General features: G+C 53.6%; 1 protein-coding gene across 1 annotated transcript in view; it reads left to right on the top strand.

Moving 5' to 3' along the window:
- The window catches only part of LOC131216024 (uncharacterized), a 30,735-nt gene extending 14,836 nt beyond the window's left edge, over positions 1 to 15,899 (top strand). The window contains exons 2-6 of the mRNA XM_058210420.1: positions 12,256 to 12,374; positions 13,069 to 13,203; positions 13,278 to 13,970; positions 14,041 to 14,886; positions 14,958 to 15,899. Coding sequence (XP_058066403.1) covers positions 12,256 to 12,374; positions 13,069 to 13,203; positions 13,278 to 13,970; positions 14,041 to 14,886; positions 14,958 to 15,284 — 2,120 coding nt within the window. The 3' untranslated portion in view covers positions 15,285 to 15,899. The remainder of the gene's footprint in view (positions 1 to 12,255; positions 12,375 to 13,068; positions 13,204 to 13,277; positions 13,971 to 14,040; positions 14,887 to 14,957) is intronic.
- Positions 15,900 to 17,397: the final 1,498 nt, after the last annotated feature.

Here is a 17,397-nt window from a genome sequence, read left to right as displayed (position 1 = left end):
CGCCCCGAACTCACGCCACTCACCGAGCGCCTTCGAACGAACGGTTTTGTGAAGCCCAGCGTGAAAGCAGCAAAAGTGGTTAATGAGGTGGATTCGATTTGCACCTCGCACATCGTCCTTTGATCGACTGTGGCCCAACCTGGACAGTGCTTAATAAATCGGAAAAACCACACTGGCCATCCGGGCTGGTATTTACCAATTAGATGCCCACAAAACAGCAATGAAATCGATGCTCACGTCAGCCATTTGAGCGGAAACAAATGCAATCCTCGCGGTTGGTAAATAGATTCGTGATAAGCGTGAAATAAATTGTCCCCCTAATTAGGCACTTTACACACACCGGCGGCTTGTGGTGCGAGCAATGCGGGTTTGTTTAGTGGCTCAGCTAACAGAAGCTGTCGAAGCGTCACCGTAGCTGATATCGATTTCCACTTTAAAATGAAAGTTGGTGCATTATTTTGTTTAAGCCAGTTCAGCATGAGGTCTTAGTATCTTGCCGAAAAAATTGCTCGTGTTTATCAACGCCGCACAAATCTTCGTCCTAGTCGTTTTGGGCTGTGTGTAAATTTCCTTGTCGCTGTACAGAAAAAGCTGACGTTTCCTGCCGGGTATGGTTTGGGTTCGAGTCGTAAACATCATGCTCCGGCATCAAGTCACGAAATTGGAGGGCTACAAGAAAAATGGAAGATCTTGTCTGGGGACTCCAGCATTGGGGCTATCTATCCGATGAGAATGGCTTACTGTATATAGTTCCCATCGGCATCAGGGGGCACAAGTGTGAGGTCAAAGGCAGCACAGTCCGTCCTCGAAAGATGAGTCCCGGGGCCACGTACAAGCGCTGCAGACGATTCGACTTCGTCGTCTTCGTCGTCGACATGCTCACTTTTCACGTACCATTAAGCGATAAAAATCCTCGGGCCAATAAAACGGGACGATATCAAGAAAATGAAAATGTAAATTTCGCATCAACCGTCGACGCCGCCGTCGGTCGCTCACCGGCGAAGACATCACGAGGCGAGGCGTGTAGTGCAAAAGTCATCACTACCGTTAGCAGTTCCGATCCGTTCGTTCCGGCGACCCCCTCGAATGCTGCCGAAAAAGGTTGCCCCGTTTCGGGGCGGACAAAATACCCTTGATTGCAAGTGGGTCTCCGAATGGCCACAAAGATTTCTACCGACCGACCGGGGGCGGTCGTCTTTTGTGCTGTGTGGAGCCTAAATGAAACAACGAAGGCAACCTTGGCCTTGGTTTGGCTGCAAGCATCTGACCCGCCCGGCCGCGAGCGCCATCATCTCCGAAATGGCTCCTTCAAGCTTCCAGTGCGATTCGCGATTTAATTTTATTTCTTCCTTTGTGACTGTGCCGATCCTTCGCTCTCTCGCCTCATTTTCATTTTTACATTCGCCCCACAGACTGCAACCTGTGCCGATTGATGAAATTAAAAGTAAAATGGAAATAACCTTTTTAATTTGGGGAACTCCGAATCGTCATATTACTCGCTCTTCGCGAGACCCTCGGCCTTCAGTAATGGCCACTTTGCACAGGCTAGCCGAGCGTTGGCGTTTGGAACTCGATTGAATTTAAAAGCTTTCAAATTGGCATTTTATTCAGTGTCTATTTTGCTCGAAATTCAAGATTCAATTATTTTTCTCGGCGGACACGGAATTCGTGGAACCTGAGATTTTTGGTCTACCTCTGACACATATCAAATTCAGCATTCCTTGGAAACACTTTCTGGGGGGGAAAAACATTCACTCCTCCGAATGGCACTGACATCCGAGAGAACGATTCAAAAGTGGTCCCGTCAAGGTGTACCAGTTTCGTTTCCGGTGCGCGCTGGCAGCAAATTCGAAGATTACGCGGAAGTTAGAAGCGGCATCTCTCGACGTTCACGTCGCAATTCTCGTTCCCTTGCTTGGCTTTTCAGCGAACGGTTGACGGCTAATCGCCTGCAGACTGATCGTTCGACCGCACGATGTTCCGTGTTCCGCTCTTAGCACGGAATTAGATCAATTAATGTCGCACATTTCCGCACGATGAAGCCACCGCAGACGCAGCTCGTTTGCGGTGGATGAAGATGTTTGACACGAACGAATCAGACTCACTACACTCTGGCGGCAAAATGTTCATCTATCGGAAAGTGTTTCAAAATGCTTACCAGCTACAATTCGATGCTGACAGCTGAACCCAAAAGTCGTACATTATTTAACATTAACCCCTAAATTATGTTGCGTTGTTCATTCTTCTTTCACTCGATTGAGCACCGGATGCGTCGATACATCTCGGTCCAACTCGGGACGAGATAACCTAAACCCGCAAACAATCCATTTTAATGATTTAGTAATCTCTTAGTCAGCTAAAACCCTTCGATACAGAGCGCGCAGTATTCAAATTCAATTATGCGTCCCTATGTTTTAGTCACCGCTCAGCCTCACCGAACCGTCAGGGGTCGGCCTCCCAGGGACCGGGACCCGTGTGCATCCTTGCTGCTAAAGTGCGTAGGTAGAACCGGCAGGTCGCTTCCTATAAATAGCATCCCATCATTTATCGGTCCCGACCTGCGTTGCTGGGCAGTGCAGGCGCTTCAGGCTCCGGGGAAGCAACACCTGCCGATCGAAGGCTACGCCACGGCCTTCTGATAAATGGCAGCTCTGGTTCCCTTCGCACGTGCCCGTCCCTATTTATCCCCTGATCACCTCCTTCACCACCGGGGCTAACGGAGACGGGTCATCGATTTTCAAACACCATCCACAGCATCTTTTCGGTGTGCGCTGCGTGGAAGAACTCAACACTGACATTTCTATGGAATCGGGCTGTGGGTTGGATGTTCGTTTTCTCATTAAAAAAGTTGTATAATTTATCAGTTTTCCGGTTACTTAAGCGAATCGGTTGGTCATACAACTATGGCACTGCAGTGTATTGGATAGCGTCCATGAAACAGCCACGCTGGACGATAATCGATCCAGCGAATGCAACAGCTATTTGCATGGCACAATGCCGCTTCCGCCGGTCCAACATTGCCAGCATGTCCTCTGCATAAAAAAACGCTGTTAGCGGAAGCGCTGTAACTGGGTTACCGGACTGGCGGAGAGGCTCCGACGCTCCAAGGCTTTACCGATCCCGGCGAGCGAGCTCTCGGCCGGCTGCGCAATGGCGCCCCATTTCCTGTGGCAATGGCCTATTAGCATCAGGTGACATGATGATGGCGGTGACACGAGCAATATTATTTTAACCTGCCCGTTCCTTATCCTTCGGTGCGACGATGGACGTAACGCACCACCGTTCAACCCGCAGCCACTTACGACGAGATGCTGGCCCTCCCTGGCCGGCTATCGATTTTTGTAAAGCGCAGTCATGCCCAGGACGGTCCGCGGTTTCTGTGAAGGATCATCATACTCGGAAGTTTGGTCCACTCGGCTACGGCCATTCCAGTAACCGAGTGGTAGGACACCAATGATTCATTACCTTCGCAATTCGTTCCAACGGCAGCCACGCCACGAGGTGTTCGACGGCGTTGAAATTGGCAAAATGCCTTCCCCATTGTCGTACGGCTTCGGTGCACCGCAAGCGGGGCATAAATATTGAAGACCCTTTTTCGGACCAGCAACGGCGCCCGGCTCACTGACGGACCAGCTCCACCCGCTGCGGCCACCTTAAACAACCTCAAGCCACGGACTCTGGGATCGTGGTAAATTAAGACGATGATGGTGCCGTCCCTGCCCGAGTGCAGCCAGAGAACGGACCGGAAACGGCAAACCGGAACTGTCAGGCTCGGAATGAGTTATGGTCCATGTATTGTGCATCGTTCTTGTTTCTCGCTGGGTGTGTGTTTCGAATCAACGCGTTTTTTATCTTTTACACAAGAACGCATTCGATACGCACGAGAAAATTGTACTCCTTTTCGGAAGGGCGCCTCCTGCGGCGTGATGTATTCGGTGGCAATGGGCCAGCCCGGGAGTGACATTGAAAAATTTATGTTAACCGTAGTCAGAGACAATAGTCTCTGGATTCGCGAGGCACCCGAAACACTGGATGATGCAATTCCGTACATGCGGAATACATAATCCGGCGTGTGCTTCCTGACCTGCATTGGAATTGCACTGTGGCGAGGCGAGAGTCGTTGATTAATTATGGACAATTCAATTAGAAAATCGTGAGTAATCCGAGAGCATAATGAAGTGTCCCACAATGTTTGCCGTCGGCCCGAAGACGGAGAAAGACATGACCGCGGCGGCGGCATGGCGAGCGCCACGAATGCATCTCGCCGTGCATCATTTGCATTCTAATAGCCGTAGGCCATAAATCATCGCGGTAATAACGTTGTAATGCCGTGCAAATAAATACCTGCAGCGGGTCCGACACCGGCCCGCAAGATTTATGATCCCTTCGTGCCGGCGGATGGCCAGCTGCTTCCCGGAAGGCCCACTTGCAGACCCACGGACGGAAAGGGCTGTTTTTCACAGCCCAGCCGACATCGATCCGATTGTGCGAAAGCAAGGGTACGGACAACGCGCCGCAATCGGCAGCTACACCTTTTTTCTGAGGGCAATAATGTAAGCATTCAACTCGCACATAAAATTGGGTTTTCGCCGAATCGCTTTAGTAACTGTTCGACCTCTAAAATGGTGCAAATGGAAATTTTAAAACGAACAACAAAAGCCGCAACGTATCATGTTTCCACCAGGATACACTTTCATAATTGATTTGAACGAAATAAAATCACCAAAAGTCACAGTAAAACGCGTTGAAACGCGCGAAACTGCACCGACGAGGGAGATCTGTTTTTTAAATCAATATTCATATTTAATGAAAAAGATCCACTCCACTTTTGCGCGCCGCCCTTTGTGGTCCCTTTATGGACCGACCAGAATGGAATTCGTTTCGGACGCTCGCTGCACATAATCAAAACTAAAGCCTTCGGGCCGGCCGGCGGTGCGTGGACAGTGATTTAGTGTTGCGGGCACGCCAGACTCGGACCCAGCTGTGCCTTTTTGGGCGGAACCTCGGCCTCGTGTCAGGATGTTCACAATTACTGTTGTGTGCAGAGTACTTTTTTCTGATGTGGCCCTGCATTTTTTCGACCCTGCGACTGGGGCCAATGCGTACGGATACGGTGCATTGTGAATTTTATGCTCGTCCAGCGGTCAGTGGATACCGTGCGCAGCAAAGGAACAGACAAAAACCAACAACAAACAGAACTTTACCTACGCTGGCCTTCGCTGACGGTGGTGGATGCATTCGGTGAGCGAATTCAATTTCCGAGGGTCCGTGGTCCGAGGCTCACCAAAAACTATGACCAATGTTCGCGCGTTGCGCTTTGCCATTTTGGCTGCATACACCAGACGACGGACGGTGTGGCTGTCGGCGTTAGCAACGACCCGACCGATGAAGGGTATCACCCGGGACACGGAGAAGATTGTTCCAATTTATGAATATTTAATGACAACATCATGCCATTAAATGCATTCCCCCGGTGCAGGGACCAAGGCACATCGGTTCGGTTCGAACCGCGCAAACCGGAATGCGCATTTTGCATCATCCGAATCCCCGGTGCTGCAGTTCCTTCGCTTTCACAGTGTTTGCAGTGTGTCCCCCGCTGCCGCTTGGCACGAGAGAACAATTTGTCAGAGTTAAGAGAAGTTTCGTTGGGGCCACAAAAACTCGACCAAACAGTTGACCAGTCCGTTCGCTTCGGAGCTTCATCAGGTTTAACCTTTGGCAAAAGAAAAAGTTGAATGGACGAACCGGACGAATCGCCTGCAGAACCGAACAACGGGCTTCGGTTCGGAAAAGGACAACAATAAAAAAGCAAACGAGACCTGTGCCTAATTGTGAATGCAAAATAAGGGCCACAGTTCCTCTCAGTCCGGAAATTATGATGAGTGTTCGGGAGAGTTTCGTGCGAAACACGGTGGTAATTGTATGCAAATTAAAGACGTTCGGGACGGCCCCAGCCCAGCCCAGCCCGGGGGTCAGGAGTTGCAATTAAGCTGACGATGGCGATTTTAGAAACACCCGAAAGTGGTTTTGCCAGAGCATGGCGCGCGGCTGTTTGTGGTCCGAATGGAGACGCCTAGTTTTTCACACCTTCTACCGTGCGCCTCCACCGGGCGGACACTTGAATATGATTATCTAAGCCGTGTTTTGGATGCGGAAATGCTAAAACGGACCAGTGGCCTCGCTCGAAAGCGAAAATTGTGTAGCATTTTCCTGTACAAAACAAGAAACAAATTATTTAATGGGCGTTCTATATTCAAAGGGTTTCAAATTGATTCTCGGATCGGTCTCGTTCGCAGTAAAATTTTACGAAAACATGGACAAGAGCTTACGACATCGTCGCCCATTTTCTGTTATGGCTTCCTGCGGTGGCGGCCTTCCGATCCGTTGTCAGTCCCGGTGCACGATGCGACAAACACGAGACAAATATCAATTTCCTGCCAAAGCCAAACATCCCTCGAATCCGGCCGTGGCCTTGGTCCAGGACTGGCTTTGTTGCAATGGCCGCTTATCGGAATTTATTATTCCCGTCACGTATGTCCCTGCGCTTCTGCGTTGTATCAATCCGATATTTATCCCGTAATTTATGTCTTAAATCAACGCGCGTGATAACCGATATCCCAGCGGGCGGCTGTCTGCCGCAATGGGCGGGATGGCTCCCGGCGGGCCGGACGCCCACCACCAGGGGGTCGTTATGTATGTGGTCAGTAATTTAATCTCTTCCGTTCGAAATGAATATTCAGCGCAGCCCTAGCCCCGTGTGTGTCCGTGGAGTTGGAAGGACGCCGTCCCGGGGACCAGAACATTGTCTAAATGACTCTGTTTCATTTCGATGCCAATTACACACCAAACTAATCTTCATCTAGTGTCACTCTTCTTCATCATAATCATCATTATCTTGGTGAGTGAGTGGTCGGAGCATGGTCGGGATGACCGGCTTTTTTGCCGGCGAGGACACTGGGCACTGTCAAAACTCGAAACCCGGGCGCGCGTTCGCACCCCGAGACGAGAGGACGACGAGAGGACGGCATCGTAATTTGCAATAAATTTTCATTAATCCATTTGCCGCGCAAAGTGCCTTTGGCCGGCCCGCCGGGGAGTGTCAGGACAGTCGGACGAACATGTGTCAGTGAAGGAGTGCAGGACAGGACCGGCGGCTCTCAGATGTCTCTGTTGGTCGGGGCAGTGCTGAGTGCAGGACCCCAAGATGATGACATTATGATGGAACGTCCACTTGAAGCGACGAATGGATGGACTCGTCCCGGGCGTCGTCCGGTGCCGTGTGTGCATCGTTCGGAGCGTGGGACCTCTTTCTCTATCCTTCTTCTAATGAATAATTATGCTAATGCACATATTTGCGCCAAGCTCCATCGGTTGACGTGAATCATGATGGCCACGAGGGCCAGCGATAGCGTGTGCAGGGCTTAATCACAGACCACGCAAATTACGCCCCAGAAGGCTGTGATTTACTAGCAATGACCCTGCGAGATGGGACGAGTTAACAAATGGAATGGAACTTTTTAATAGATTTAAGGGACCAGCCTCGTAGTAACTCGATTTTTCTTAACTTAAATGCATTAATTAAAAAGTAGCTCAATGAATCCTTGTCCGACAAATTACTGTTAGTCAGTGCTCGGTTCTTGTGGCGTCCGCCGGACATGGCCACCACTCGCTGTGAATGAAGGAACGAACATCGCTTGGTCTGGTTTTTTGGTCCATCTTCTGTAGGGCCATTCGTCAAACATAGACCCCGAGGGCGCAACATTTGTTCGTAGTTGACTTCGCACTCGGCGGCGCCACTGACAGATGGACTACTTTTTTGAGGTCAGTGGCAGGTTTTGTTTTTCGGGCGAAAGTTGGCATGGACGCGCCGTTTCACTTGTCATGCCGTTTGTTTATGCTCTTTCTTCGTTTTCTCCGCCAGTCCGTCCGTCCCTCTTTTAGCACGTCTGCCAGTGACAAGTGAGCTCCAAACAGCATAAAAACGATTCCCGAGACTTGACGTGACGAATGAACACCCTCCTTCGTGGGGCGGCTCCGTTCGTCTGGTGGTGTGTGTTAAATGACCGCCTTCGTGTTGGTGGTGGTGGCCGTATCGTTTATAATTTCGATTATCAAGTGCACCCCGACGGACCGGGTCGGGTGGTGCGCTCGGTCTCGACCGTTCTGGATGCGCGCAAATCGGTGACGATGGGTTTATATTTGGACAACAAAGAAAGGTGATTACCCCCGTGACGCCGAGGGGCCGCCGATGTTTATAAGAAAGAGCCACCCCCGGCACGGCACGGCCAGTGACTGTGACCCGATTCGTGCGCCACAAAGAAGTTGAGTGTTTGTTGAATAAAAAACGAAGGCCCCAGACGACACTGGCGGCGGCCCTGTTGATTCTGGCTGGCGGTCTCTATGGAACAGGAAGTGCCGTTTAGCCATCGTTGGCACACATGGCCGACTGCACCGCGGACACATCGATGCCCCATCAGCGCCCCGTCTAATGACGGCGATTATTCTCAACTGGATTATGCAAATTTGATCAGCCTGCGCAAGAGATAGCGGAGGACGTGGGGCGCAACTTTGTAGCGGGCGGCCGATTGGTGCCATATTTCCTCTACCGACTGCCGTGAGAATGAGCGTCAAGGTGGCCACGCGGGGAATCAAGAAACTCGTCTTTCGTTTTCTGCCACGCGAAAAGGCGAAACGCTCCGGTGCCTGGAACCCCGGCAATAAACTTCATATGGAGTGATTTATGAAACCTGGCCAAGCTGGGCCCGGCCAGGATAAACATGTTGACGTTAACTCGTCCGTCCGTCCGTTCGGACCTTCTTGGAGGGATTCTTGGCAGGATTATCGGGCCATGGTACAAAGACACTTGCGCTGCATCAAATTACTGCTCCGCACGGAACCGGAACCTCACCTTTCGCTCCGGGAACAAGTGAAGGACTTCCAAAAATAGAGACCGGAGAAGGACAGCGTTCGCCTGACCATCGGAATGGCCGTGGCCATTGTCTGAGATCGAAGGAAATTGAATTTCCGCTCTCCCTGCGAAAATCCGCCACGTCTGCCTCGGGGAACCGTTACATGGACAAGCTTTTTATTTATCTGCCAGCATCAATTTGTGGCCACCGAAACCACACGTGTATCTGTGTGCCTACGTGTGTGTCTCTCGGAGGAAGCACAAGAAGCTTCCGCTTCCGTAAGCGCTCCAAGCTGTGCTGTGCTGGTGTTAAGAGAAAGACGGGGCAAAGAATTAAGATGAGACGCCCGGGAAGACACAAGCGCAACAAAGGACGTGTCCATCATCCAAAGCAACGACCGTCGGCCATCGTCGTCCATCGTACGGCTCCCGCCGTGCCGTAAGACAAATCGTGAAAATTACTGCAAAGATCTCCGGATGAGCTCCGGAAATGCTTCGGGGGGCATTCTTTGCGGCGAACCGGAGTTCGCTCTTCCGGCCGAGGGTCCGTTTTCCAATTTGCCTTGGCCAACCATTCACACACTCGGAGAGCACACGTTCGGTGACGATAAATTATCCGACTTCCTTCCGAACAGGGTGGGGATTTCGTATTCAACACACGGTGGCCACCGGGAAGAAGGTGTCCCTTTGGCTCACCATGACTGTTGATTTATTAGAACCCAGAGACTGCCCCGGGTCGTCGGTATCGATCCGGCCCCGGAAAAGGGCAAAGGGGTGGCCTCGAACGGTGAGAGTGCAAACGGCATCAATGTAGCTCACAATTATGCTGTTAACATTTAACACCCGGACACCGGACCTCTGAGCGGCCTGCGATTGATGAGCATCAGGAGCCGAGGGCTTGATCTCACTCCATTCGATAGGGCGCACTGACCCATTAGTTCTTCATTAGACGAAGTTGATAAATTGGACAGAAAGAACCCAAATCAGAGTAAAAACACACGCCCGGAGCATCCTTTCCGCGGGTCCATCCCGATGTCCTTCGCGCGGGCTCATGTCGATTTCTGTCGACATGAAACACGAGGATAATCCAGGCCGGAACACACGCCAGGGAAGGTAATGGGACTCCAGCCGACCGTTAATCAGCCTAATCGGCTTACGATCGCGTTTAATCGGCTTACAGAAGTCAATTGGAGGCTCATTCGGAGAGTCGGCAGGACGCCTCGCCCCAGGGTCTTATCAGCATAACCCGAAGCTCAACCCAGCCCGTGTTCGGACCCGGAGCGTAACATGCTTTTTATGCTTTTTCTGCGTGTTGGGGACAGGGTGAGTTGGTCCCCTCCACACCCGATAAGCGATAACGGGGTTGACGTCGGTGTTTGGCAGGGTATTCAATTACCACACACCCTCGGCTTCCGTTCGGGCTGGTGTCGACACAATGGAAGGATCTAATTAAATAGCCGAACCGGTCCGGGGGTTTGTCACGCCACCCGGTACGCGGCTCGTGCACATCTAGATAGTGAGGCGCACGGATGGATCGCAGAAACAACTTCCATAATTGTAGCCGGGACCTTGGCAGGTCGAAGACCTAACCTACCGCAACTCCAACTGACCGCTGGAACGCTGGTGAGTCACTGATGGCTATCGCGCCCCAGCCAGGCTTAGGTCCTGCTGGCGGGGAACTGAATGGATTCGAAGCACTCGCCGGGTGTTATCAGCCGTGCGTTGCGGGCCATTTGTTGAATGAAGACGTAGATCTGACTCACCGTCATCCAAAACTCCACATTCCGGCTCCGGGCTGCGACTCACGCTGCTTATCACCTCTCGCTCCGAGAGGGCGTAAGATCCGCTGGAAGGTGTCAGAAATCGCGAGTCGCGCGTGATCGCCGATCCGGCGCAAGGTCAACGCACGGTAATCGCGAACCACTCGGCTTCGCTCTCTTATCGCGCTACCGCCCCGTTCGAGTGGCCGCAACGGCTACGCGAAGCAGGTGATGAGTTGAAAAGTTCCTGGAACTCAGTACGATTGAATGGAACCACCAGGGATTTAGTCACCATCGGCAGGCCATTAAAGGTCCACGGGGAATTCATAGCGACCGAAAGTGACACTTTGGGAGCAACAACCCCCCACTTGTTGATATCCTTCAACCCGACTGAATCCAGCCCGGCCTCGAACCTTCCGTTGTTCGTTGCCGTGCAGCTGCCGGTGACGGAACTGTCTCTTCCATGGCAACCTGCCCATCAGTGTGTCGTCCGATTGTCTCGTCACTCCCGTCAGGACCGGCAGCCTTTATCGTTCGATGACTCGATGATTTGGGTTTTTTTGTGGGTGGCACACGAAGGCGAAGGATGGCGCAGGACAAATTTGGGGCCGCCCCTTGTTGTTGTTGTCGCCTTGACAGTAACCTTCAGCCAATGTCATGGTTATCACCACCCTCTCCCCGCGTGTGTGTGTGCGTCACTCCCGATGAAGGTGGCCTCTGTTTACCCTGCCGTTATCTATTCACACCCACACACATGAGCGCAAGGCGCGCGTGCGGGCGTTCGGATCGCCGGAAAACGGAAGATGATAAAGATTCTGATTCCCGGAACTGTGTGTGCCGTTAAAAATACGTCTCCGGAGACGTCTCGTCCGGGGCTTTCCAATCACGGTTGGCCCGGGGAAACCCGGTGGATACAGCCGCTTGTTAAAACTCCATTAATATTCGATCATTATCCGAAGCCCCGCCGGAGCCGGGGCAAGATTGACGGGGGGCGGCGCAACAGGTGTGGCACGGGATCGATAGGCCGGCAGCAAGGACTGTAGTTAACCTCAAAACGGCCCGCGCGTACGTGAAGGCCGGACCGGACATCCTTGCGGCGCGCGTTGAAGGACTGTAGAAGAGGGCGCACTAATGGGTCTCGGCAACCGGCAACCGGAGTTGGGTCCTAAACACGCACCTTCGGGCCGTGACCAGTATTTTCCAGTATTTTCCACCCCAGCCCGAAGGGGTCCGTGAGAAACCCGACCGAGTGCGTGCGACGCGGCCCAGTCCTTGGGCAGAAAAAAAAATGACTTACTTTAAAGGAACTCGAATTAATTGTTCTCTGCATTAACCTCGTTACGCGCGCCATTAGTCCGTCGGTGTGGCCATACAAATTGTTGCATTAAGATAAATCTAATTTTTCGCCATTTCGTGACGCCAAGAAGAATGCTCCAGACATTGGCACAGATTCTTTGTCGCCGTCTAATGAGTGTCCGCCGTGGCCATAAAGCGTATTTACTCAACCCGAACAATTACCGGGCTCCCCATTAAAAGAACAAATAGCAACCGTACTGACGATCGTGTTCCGCTCTCCTCTCTTTCCAGCGCCGAACAGTGCCAAGGGGTTGCAGCTACGGTCGAAGGTGCTGTTCCGCCTGCAGCACTACCAGAGCGCACTGGCCGATGCCGACGGTGCCGCCCGATGCCATCCGTTGTCGCACAAGGTAAGAATCGTCGATCGCCTTTCCCGGAAGCGGGCCCCACGCGCCACGCCAGTGATGTAACACGGAGCAAGGGGATTCGGAAAAACGGAACGGAAGTTTTGCACGTTTTCGTGAAGCCGTTTCCGTTTCACAGGCCGCAGAATCTCGGGCGCAGCATGTGCCGGCCCCGCACATGGCCGGCCGGTTTCGGGGGGGGGGGGCCGACGTCACGCCGTGACATAACGTCAAAAATCGTGTGACGGTAATTTAATATAGAAGTGTTGCGTAGCGAACCGAGTGGACACGTGCGCCGGGTGGGAGCTTCACTTTATGCTGATGTATGCAGCGGCGAGTGGAGCAGGGAAAGGAACAGGTCAAAAGCGCGCACCCCGGCAGAGGCTGAATTCTGGGCCAGTCCTTGCGAGAGAGAGAGCCGCGCACGTGAAGCCGATGCACGTGTGCCGCCGCCGACGATGATGATGCAAGCGCCCGCCGCGGACTGTGTCTCGGAGAGCACAGAAAAAGAAACTGAGATTCGATCCCCTTAGGCTTTTTCGGCCCCGGTTGGTGGCGGGGCCAACCCGGAACACGTGCCTGGCTTCACGTGTTTAGATTTGGACAGGACTCACGGAGTCATTGGTTATGCATTCACGGGCGCTTTCAATCCGGGCGTAACCTCGATTTAACCCACGATTTGCTTTGTCCCTCCCCGCAGGCCCACCACTGTCGAGCCCTCTCCCTGTCGGCGTTGCGAAAGAACGAGGACGCGATCGTGGCGCGCTGTATCTCAATATTCCTAGACCGCCAGTCGGTCGGTGTGATAGACGACATGCAAACAGAACTGATACAAGTGAGTAGCGCGTCCCCCCTGCCCAACAGAGCCTCGGTGAATTGACTGACCCAATTGGTTCCCCCGCCCCGCAGGATCTTCAGCAGCTCCTGGCAGAACCGGCGCGTCCTGCGAGTACAAATGCCCTCCAGCCAGAGCGGACCACCGCCAGCCCGACGGAGGAGGACGAAACGGATCCGGATCCGCTCGCCACGGTCTTTGACAGTTCCTACGACCTGATCGCGGGTTGCCGCAAGCGGCGCCACCGGGCGCTGATCGCGCCGCAGAAGCGGAAGGCGAAGAGGAAGCAGTTCGTCACCCTCCGGCAGGGTGACTTCGACGAGGACCATTCCGACTACGGCGACGAGGACTACCTGAGTCCGGGCCTGCTGTTCGACTACATGGACGATCCGTTCTGCGAGGAGACGGCCCTGCTCGAGCCGACGCGGGCCAACCGGCAGCACCGGAGCCACCACCGGAGGCGCAGGAAATCGGGTGCGGCCTTGCTGCTCGGGCTCGAGCAGGATCCGGGACACCTGCGGGACCACCGCTACCACCAACAGCAGGAGCGGGGGACCCTCACGACCATTCCGAAGGCGGGCCAGAGGCTGCGCTCGCTGCTGGAGCGCATCGATGGCGAGCTGGAGGCGATCCGATGGTCGGACTCGACGCCCGTCCGGTTGCCGGTGAACCCGGCGCTGATCGAGGCCTCGGACTTTGACTGCGTCCTGTGCTGCCGGACCCTCTGGCGACCGGTGGTGACCCCGTGCGGTCACACCTACTGCTGGGTAAGTGTCCACTAAGGGTGCCCAGGATTCCAGGGCCGAAGCTAATCGCGCGTGTATCGCTCGTTCGCAGGTTTGTCTCGATCGCTGCATGGACTATTCCTCGTCCTGTCCACTGTGCATGGCTCCGCTGGTGGAGCAGTTCCGGCACCACGTGGCCGCCAACGGCCAGCCGGAGGCTCCGGAGCGGGTGGCCCAGCCGGGGGGCGGCAGTTCGACGCCTCCGGCCAACTTGATCTCACTGGCGATGCGGAAGATGACCGCCTTCGTCGATCTCGCCATGCGCCGCTTCGTCCCGGAGGCGTACGAGCGGCGCCAGCAGCAGGAACAGGACCGCGAACCGACCGTCCCCGTGTTCATCTGCACCACCGCGTTCCCGTCGGTGCCCTGCCCGCTGTTCGTGTACGAGCAGCGCTACTGGCTGATGGTGCGCCGGGCGATCGAGAGCGGCGAACGGCAGTTCGGGATCGCCCTGCCGACGCAAAACAACCGCCAGCGGTACGTGGAGTACGGCACCATGCTGGACATCCGGGACTGTGTGCAGCTCGGCGACGGCTGCTCCATCCTGTCCACCGTCGGTGGCCGCCGGTTCCGGGTGTTGGCGCGCCACGAGAAGGACGGCTACGATACGGCCAACGTGGAGTTCTTCGAAGACGAGAAAATTGCCCCTGGCCCGGGACCGGACGGGGCGGACGCGGAGGGCGCAGGCGAGCGGCTGCAGCTGGTGCGTGAGCTGCACGAGAAGGTTCTCCTGAAGGCGATCGATTGGCACCAGAGCCTAGCGGAGAGCCGACGGTGCGAGATCTTCAAGAGCTTGGGCAAGATGCCGGACCTGGAGGAGAACTGGGAGGACGTGGCGGACGGGCCGGCGTGGGCTTGGTGGATCATTGCGATCCTGCCCCTGAACGCCAAGCTCAAGGTAAGGACACACCATCCCCGACGGTGGCTCTCTCGCGGTTCCTAACGTTCGTGTGTTCGTTCCGTTTCCAGGTCGACATCCTTTCGACGACGAGCCTCGAGAAGCGGCTGCGGGCCATCGACAAGACGCTCAACCTGGAGTCGGCCCAGCAGAAGCGCCAGCGGTCCGTTTGCGTGATGGCTGCGGCGGCCGCGGCCGCCGCTTCGTCCGCTGCGTGCTGTGAAGGACTATCATCTGCGCAACAGTGCCAAGCGATTGACTGTTGCCTACGAGAAAGAACTACCTCAAGCGTTCATAATCACCACGATGCCGAGCGGCAGAGCGTGTCCAACCAACACTACCACCTACATCACCACCATCACCACCTGAGCTCGGCGGCCGACGAGTACCTGCTGTAGACGAGCTGCGGGCTGCTGCGGCACCGAAACCGGAGTTTCTCGCCCTCCCGGCACGAATGTATCCTAAATCAATCTTTCCTAAATCAATCGAAACGCAACCGATGGATCAATAGTCGAATCAAACCACAACAGTTCAAGTCGCTACTAGAAGCTAGACACAGAGGGACAGACAGATAGGCTCGGAAAACTCGGAAAACGTAGTCGGTGTTGCCGATCCTGGCTGGCGAAAGGAGCTGGCTGGAAGCCGTGATGTACGATGCATTTCAAGTAGGAAGGATAAGTCCGGTGGGGCTCCCCGAGGCCTCCCGGTGTCCGTTGTATATCGTTATCGAAGATAGAAGAGAATCAAGCTTTAATGATTGTAATTCCAAACGCCAAATGAACTTTTGAATATCGAACCATGTAATCCGCCTCTTTGAAACTTCCCACTTTTTCTCCGGCCAATCCCCCGTTCCGTGTATCCCGTGTGTCTTTCCAGTATCGGCTAACGCTTTCCGCACACTCTGCACTCTGCACCTATAACCTTCCCTTTTCTGGGGCCACCCCTTGCTGCTGTACACAGTCCGCTTGAGCTAGCTTTTGGGCTGGTTCCGGTTCATATTTATCCGCAAAGAAACAACCGTTCGCTTGGCACAAAATATAACCCAATGTTTGAATCGAACCTCTTAAGAGTACCCCTCTTCTAACCGTATTTAACCCGTTTCGCGTGTTCCTCTCAGCATTTCTCTCTCTCTCTCTCTCTCTCTTTTTTATTCGCACTTTTCTCCACTACCTTTTTCCAACCATTTTCTCTACATATACTCGTACTTGTACCACGGTTTAGCTGAACTTTTATAATACCAGACCAGGGAGCGAGCAAAGAATCAAGAATCCGGCAGGGCCATGGCCCTTCATGGAGAAATCGGTACGGTGGCGATGGAAAGCTATTTACAACAAGGAGGTCGGAAACAAGAACACAAACGAATCAAAACATTAAATTTCTGATTAACACTCAAAACGAGCTCCAAGAAACGGGACAAGGGCCGAGAGTCAGGCGAGTCAGGCGAGTGAGGCGAGTGGCGGCGCTGTGAGAATGTGAGGACAATCTTCTTCTGCAGGTGACCAAACGGAACAAACAAACAAACAGTGCAACGCAAACGGTTTTCAATCCTATCAACAACCAACAACCCTAATCAACAACAACCCAGCCCAACACACACCCAACCAACACACGTACTTTAATCCATCGAAACGCCGAATCGTGGAGTCGGATGATGCACCTTTCAGGGCCGGCTTGCCGTCGAAAGGACAGTGCTATGCGTTTTACACCTCTATGTTTCCCACAGTTCATGTTCTCACTGATCAGTGGACACAGTTGTACTCAGTTCAGCCAGCAGCATTCGGATACTTTCTCCGCTTCTGTTGTGTTTCCTGTGTTTTTTGTATAAATATTTGTTTACACACCAAATTGTGATAATTCGTTTAGTGTGGGTAATTTTTAATTTACGTTTTAAATACCGCAACACACAGACACCGCTCTGGCCGCTGGGTTTGCTTGTACTTTGCGCGTAGAGAGGCGGCAAATACAAAAAAACTGCATTTCACGACGGGGACAGAAGAAGATCCGAGACCGAAAAAAGTGGGCCACAAATTGGTCGCAAAAATTGTAACTTAGGTTAGAGACGATTCAATTCTTGGGACGTAAAATTTAGGACATAGGAATCTGGGGCCGAAGAGGGGGCCCTCGGTATGGCTCAGCATCCCGAAACAAACCGAGCTCGGGCCGGCGTGGGTGTCATAGTATTAGGCGTAAGTTATTGACAAACACCGAGGACGCCGCGCGCGGATGTATCTCAACTCGTTTCGCGGCTCGGATGCCAACACACAGGGGGACACAGGGAGTCAACCGCCATAAAGTGTAGCTCAGTCAAGCGGTAGGGTGCGCCCAGGTTGGCGTGTCAGGTCGGACTGTCCCGTATTTTGTACAAAACGTGAGAACTTGAGTTTGCCAAACGCACGACAGACACCCGGCACACTGTAGCCCACACACCCAACTACCCCAGGACACGTAGTGGGCGACTGCAAACGCGACCGCGGAGCAGCACTCCCAGAATGGCGGACAATTTGGCGGCAG

Source organism: Anopheles bellator, chromosome 1 (assembly GCF_943735745.2).
Source record: "Anopheles bellator chromosome 1, idAnoBellAS_SP24_06.2, whole genome shotgun sequence".
NCBI classification, from domain to species: domain Eukaryota; kingdom Metazoa; phylum Arthropoda; class Insecta; order Diptera; family Culicidae; genus Anopheles; species Anopheles bellator.
Note: the sequence above shows the minus strand (reverse complement) of the source record. Positions and strands in the feature narration are given on the sequence as shown.